Source organism: Eurypyga helias, unplaced genomic scaffold (assembly GCF_000690775.1).
Source record: "Eurypyga helias isolate BGI_N326 unplaced genomic scaffold, ASM69077v1 scaffold39423, whole genome shotgun sequence".
In the NCBI taxonomy this organism is placed as follows: Eukaryota; Metazoa; Chordata; class Aves; order Eurypygiformes; family Eurypygidae; genus Eurypyga; species Eurypyga helias.
In genome coordinates this window covers 3,121-9,434 of record NW_010239963.1, presented here as the reverse complement: position 1 = coordinate 9,434, position 6,314 = coordinate 3,121, and the positions used below count along the sequence as shown (strand labels likewise).

The window sequence follows — 6,314 nt, the reverse complement described above, 5'->3', positions numbered from 1 at the left end:
CCCTGTAGAGAGGCTCGGCTTTAAGGCCCAGCCTGTTGAGGTACTGCAGGGTCAGACAAGCTTCTTCGATGCTCCTCTTCACTTTCATGGATGATTCGGGCATCTTCAGCTTTTCAGGAACGTTAAAAAAAACCACCCCTAGCTCAGGAGAAATCAGGTTCTTCATCCAGTCACTGTAGTTGGTAGAGCCCTGGGATTGTTCCTCCTCCTGCTCGGCGACCTTCCTCTGCAGCAGCCCATTGATGCCGGGAAGGTTGTCTGCACCGATGTGGGTGAGCAGGATCGAGTCAATCCTATCCAGGTGCCTCACCAGCTTCCAGAAGCAAGATTTCCGGTCAGAGCCACCATCCACCAGGATGTTAAAGCCGTTGACAGCAAAGAGCGCAGAATCACCTCTTCCCCCAGGGAATATGTAGCAGCAGGGCTTAGAAAGCTTCAAAAAGCCCCCTGAGGTGGGTGGCTCCAGGAGATCAAATGGTGACGGCACGTCAACTGTCTCAGAGACGTATTCTGCAAACTCAGACACCCCATCCATTTCTGGCAGAACTGGATCCGGATTCAGTCTCAGATTAATGATTTCCTGAAAGCGAGGATGCCCGAGGTTGCTCCAGTCTCCCTCTCCCAAGCACGACACTGTCAGGGAGGCCTTGGTGTCTGAGTCGGTGTTGCTAAGGATCTGGGTGACCTGAGACAAGCACAGACAAGTTAAGGTCAAACTGAGCTCGGAGACCAATTCAGCACTCAAAAAAAGAGCCAGTTAATGCAGACCTGCTGGAGACGCATTTTACTGGCAGGAACCGCTGGGGAAAGATTGAAGAGCCCCAAAGCCCGCGGTACACAGATGCGCGGGGCCGTGCTCGGCTCTCTGTGAGATTCTGAATGTGGATGGGCTGCTCTACCCACCGACTGCTGGGAGTGCAGAGACAAGACCCCAGGAGAGGAGAGAGCAGGAACCACCTCGTCTGCTTAAGTCTTCCTATTTAACCTGGGATATCAGGCCCTGGCTTGGGCTCAAGGGGGGGGTTTGTGTTTGATTTGGGAACTCCAAGGGAGATGCCCTCTAAGCGCCACTGACTGAACCCGCGCCAGTCGCTGGCTGGTGCGTGATCACACAGTGCTTTGTGCAGTTTTAGTGCTGCAGGACTTTTGTATTCACATTGATTTTCTTTCCTGGGACCTATTTTGAAAGTCACGACTCCATCTCTGATGCACATACAGGGCTGGGGACCCGCTATGTGGTCAATACGTAGCACTAAGGTCGATATCATTTCCAGGGCTCCTCAGAGCCACGGTGGGCATATCCCAAGCAAAGCAGCATGAAACCCAGACCTCCTAAGCACCTGGAATGAGATCACTGCGCTTCCTTATGGGGTGTTCTCTGGCTCAGACGCCCCTTCATTGACTAGCTAGCGTCCAAACAAATGGGTACCCGAAATAATTGAGGACAATTAACCCAAAGTGAACGAAGGTGTGCAGATTTACTGAGGTAATTACCACAACAGTGGTATCAGTTGCCAACACATCGCCCCGTCACTCCTGCAGCACCTGTACATTCAGTCGGGCCGAGACGCTACGTGTCTGGCACACAGTGACCGGGGGGAATAGGGCTTACCAAAGCAGCTCAGCTCCACCGGCAAAGAGCGCCAACAGAGAGCCAGTTAAAGCCCCCGGGAAAGCTGTGGCACCCTTAGCCAAGCTCATCAGCACCAGAGCAGCGGTGTCCTGCGAGGCTTTCAAGACCCCCCTGGACAAAGCCCCGAGCAATCCTGGCTAAATTCAGTGCCGACCCTGCTCTGTGCAGGCCGGGCTACAGACCCCTCAAGTGCCCTTCCACCCTGAACGACTTTGCACTTCAGTGATTAAATAGTGACAGTTGTACTTATTTCATCATCACGTGTCACTTAATCGGCGTTTAGTCATCCCCTCGTTACCTTTACAGAGCCTGAATGAACACTCTGAACCTTCGGCTGGTGCTCGCGGGAACAACCATGAAATGAAGAGCAAAACCCGCATTCCTGAGGGGGGCGGTGGCCTCTGTTGGCTGGTTTTAGGAAGCTGCCCCCAGATACTTTAGGACATTGAGTCGGCCACAGCAGAGCCCCTCCGGAGGTTACTGCCAGCTGAGCACTTCAGGGCGGAATCACCCATCGCCACCCCTGTCTGCTGCTGGGAAAACTTAGGCCCGGGAGCTCAAGCAAGGCGCCCGAGACTACAGCATGGATTATTTACGGTGTGCAGTTTTCTCTGGCTTTCAAGCCCATCCCTCCGTGGCTGTGCCAGCCGAAGACCGGCACGGGCTGCAAGGCTCTGTCACGCACTCTGAGCGGGAGGGACACGCTGGCTCGGGGCTTGCACTCACCTCCGGCTCTGAAAGTATCTCGGCAAACTTCTGGTAGGTGAAGGTCCCCGACTGCAGGATCAGGTCCCCCTCCTGGTCCGAGCACTGACCGCAGAGGATCAGCAGTTTGTGGGCTGCTGAATCACAGACGAGTGAGCGGACCTGTGAGCAGGAGACAGCGTTGCAGTCAGCAAGTGACCCGCATCGCCACGGCACCCAGACACCCCGCGACAGGGACAGGCGGGACTTGCCGGTCATTCCCCAACAGCCACACCACCCGTTTTCTGCGTCCAGGAGAGAAGGTCAGTGAAGAGGGAAGGCGCTGCTGCTGCCTGCCGGCACAGCTCCGTGCCACGCTGGGCTGCACACGGAGGAAGGGGCCCACGCTATGAGGCAGCGTTTGGCGTTGCGCTGCCGCGCAGAAGGTCAGCACATTTAGATTCATCAGACCAGGCTGCTCAAGGTTCGGAAACCTCCAGCTTGTTTGCCAGGAAACCCTACAAGCTCCTGAGAAATCCTTGAAATCGGGCAGTGCTAAGGCGCTAACTCGTGCAGGAAGCAGCTCATTCCCGAAGGGCTTACAGGAAACCAATCCCTCTCGTGTTTCTTTAGCACTAAACCCTGCCACAGAACACGGGCTACTGCACGTATCTCGCTGGCGAGGCCCGGCCGCGCGGCCGCTTCACACCTCGCGGCAGAGGGGCGGCACGTTCCAGCTCCCCGGAAGGTGCCAGCTGAGACGACCCCAACCTCCGTACGCACGAGCAGGAGCGCTGCCGCGGCATCTGCTCCTTACCTCAGAGACGGTGCTGTCCACATCAGGGTTCACCAGGATCACTGTCTCCAGGGTATCGCTCCGGTGATGGAGGGTTCTTTGGCCTGGGGGGAGACAAGGGATTAGACAGGATGGGAGAGGCTGAGGAGACAGCATCTGCCCACCCATGCTTCAGCATCAGGGATTCCACTTCAGCGTGGCTTTGACTGCAAGGCTCCACCTTGCATTCTAGCCCCAGTTTAGTACCTGGGTCTCATAGAACAAAGCAAACGCTTTTCAGCAACAAGGAAAAAATTCCCAGTTCTGGATCAGCACGATGTGCAGCTCCGAGGTGTTCCAAGTCCACGTGCCAGGCACACCGAGCTGCCCGCTTGTGCTAGAGAGCTGCGCTCCGTAAACCCTGGCGCAGGCCAGTTACCCCTCCAGACAGAAGCGTCTCCCTCCTTGCAGCTGCCACGGAGAGGTGTCCCCGGGTGTCACCCAAGGCCTCGTCACCACAGGGCTCTGTGAGCCGGCCGGGGCGTGCCAACGCGCCCGTCGGCAGAGCGGCGCAGCGCTAACAGCCAAGCTCTCAGCATTCTTAGGAGCTGTTTCTCTTCTCCTGCCTCCCTCCCGCAAGAGTCTCGACCAGGCACCCGCACAGGCGAATGGTTAGGCAAAGAAGGACGAGCCAAAGCAGAGCAAGGAAGAGCCTGGTAGTGCCCAACAACAGTTTGTGTGCTCGCTTTGGCAGGGGCATTACAGGGGTATATGGCAAAATGCTGACAGAATGCCTGGGCCCTACCAGTTCCTTAGAACAGTGGTGTCTGCCATCCCGAAAGGTGGGGCTGGAGCTGTCGTGTCCCCACGGCAAACAGCTCTGAGGAGCGGGATGATGTTCCTGCAGCACTTCCCTTGACACTGCAGGCAGCACATATACTTTGGATCCTGGTTTTGCAAATACCTACCTCTGGACATCACATCCACTCTACAAGCCAGGCACTTAGAACTTAACTGTGGGAATGTATAATTTATGGGGTTTAATTCTTTCATGGGCTCAAACCCCTCGCACAGACTGGAGTGCCACAGAACCTCACTGAAAAGGGACATCGATTTCCCTTTCTCATCTTCCAGACCTCATCTTCTCCGACTGCTGTTCTTTCCACCCTCCCTACTCCACAACCTCCCATCAGCTCTTCCCAGGCAGATCCCAGTCCTTCTCACTTAGCTTGATCCAACTGGTGTTTCAAAGACAGACACCAAAAGGACACAGAGAGGTCAGAGAAAGGCCAATACTCTGTGTATCCAACTCGGTTTGCGGGGACCTTCTACTCAGGCTGCCAGCAATTATGAAGCACACAGATATGCCCAGAAGGCAGCTTCCAGCCCAAAATGAGAGCTCTAAGCTCTCACAGAACTATTTATACCCTGCATCTCTCACTGCTTTCTGAACTTGTGTTCTTTCAGTTGGTCTAAAAACGGTCCCTCCAGGCCGAAACAAAGCATCACTGTGCAGAGGAAATGCGAGCGCTGAGGCCAGCGGCGTTTCTGCCACTCGCCGTGTGCCTGAGAGCTGAGGCACACGCCCCCGCAGCAGACCTACGCAGGCTGGGAGACAGCCCCAGCCCCTGCTCACCCCCAGCACCCCCGTGGGTACAGAGCGCCTGAGCGAATGCCCCTCGTCCCCGTCTCTCTGAAGGCAGGTGCTCCCCAGCCTGAGCCCTGGGCTGGCTGCTCCTCGGTGCAGGCCCGCGGGAGCCGCTAGACAGCCCAAGGCTCTCGCCACAGGCCGAAGCATCCTCCTCCTTCCTGACACGTCACGTGCAGCAGAAACGACTGACGCTGCAGCCACGGCGATCGCGGGCACACTGTTCAGGTCATGGCCAGGTATTTGTCCTTACTAGAGCCCTACCACAGTGAAAGGCATGCCTGCAAATACCACTGCAAAGGGCAAAACCCCTTAGTTACACTTACGCGTAGGAGGAAGATGCTCGGGCTCCTGAAGGCCGCTGTCTTCAACTTCCCCGGAACAAAGCTCTGCACGTGGCTCTCTGACCACACATCCCCGGCTGCATTCCGAGCAGAGCCCTCACCCTGCTCAGCCCTCCCAACTACGCTCACAGGCTGCTGCAGCAAACGAAGTCTCCTCTCCCCGAGGAACTGCGGGAGTAAAGGTCATGAGCACCAAATTTCTCGTTTCCTACCCATCTGCCTGTGAGCACAGGCTGGGCGCTGCAGCCGTCACGCTGCCCGGGTGCTCCCAGAGACCGTTCCCATCCACCACGGCCCCACCAAGGCAGAGAGCCCACGGCCTCCACCAGCTGCTCCCAAGAGCCCTTTCTCTAGTACCTCACAGCCACTGTCGCCTCCCCCCGAAACCCCTCGACCTCTGCCACGGCCATCAGGGCGCGACACGGGAAGCAACCTGGAAGGCTCGCGGGGTGGCATTACTGTGTTTTCTGGAGCAGTCCCCAGCCTGTTTCCTCACGGCTCACAACACACCCTCACGCTGGCCTTGCACCACAGGAAGGGTTTCCGCTGGGGTACAGAGGGACATGCAAATGTCACCCCGCAGGACACTAGCACCTTGGGGTCTGGAGGTGCATTTTTCCAACATGCTTGATCTTGTGGGTTTTTTTGACAACGAGCTTGATGGGACATCGTGATGGCCGTTCAGCGTAGTTACAGAAGCTCCTCACAGTATTTTCTAGATAAAAGTAACTGAGGCATCTACAAATTTAGCCGCCTCCATGCTCATGGCAACCCCTTTCCCCATCATCACTGTATCGATCAGCTTTGTGTTTAGCCGGCAGTCGTAAAGCCCTTGTATTTCACCTCTGGATGCTGCACAAATTCCACCATTTACTTCGTTCACAATTTGTTTTGTCTCTCGGGTAGTTTTTGGCTCACGGCATTCGCTGCCTTTCACCCACACAAAGCGCGTCCTGGCAACACACGTCATGGTTCCATACAGAAACGCACCCCACTCGTGGCCTCGCTGGGATCTCAGGAGACAGCCGGGGCGTTCTCCTTCCCCACAGATCACACTGCTCACCGCCGTGCAGGAGCGACGTCCCTTCCACCCTGAAGGGCCACGAAAGCTCTTTCTGCAGGGTGGGCACCTCTTGGACGGCCAACAGCGGGAACTGACCACAGAGCATCCCACAAAACTGCCCCAGGGGGAACAACAGCTTCTCCAGGCAATACAGGAGGAACTTCCAC

At 56.4% G+C, this 6,314-nt stretch overlaps 1 protein-coding gene across 1 annotated transcript in view; it reads right to left on the bottom strand.

Annotated features, from left to right (window-relative positions):
- The window catches only part of MAP1A (microtubule-associated protein 1A), a 13,607-nt gene extending 10,396 nt beyond the window's left edge, over positions 1 to 3,211 (bottom strand). The window contains 3 exon segments of the mRNA XM_010148321.1: positions 2 to 685; positions 2,360 to 2,500; positions 3,135 to 3,211. Of these exon segments, the coding sequence (XP_010146623.1) occupies positions 2 to 535 (534 nt within the window). The 5' untranslated portion in view covers positions 536 to 685; positions 2,360 to 2,500; positions 3,135 to 3,211.
- Between the last annotated feature and the right edge of the window lie 3,103 nt (positions 3,212 to 6,314).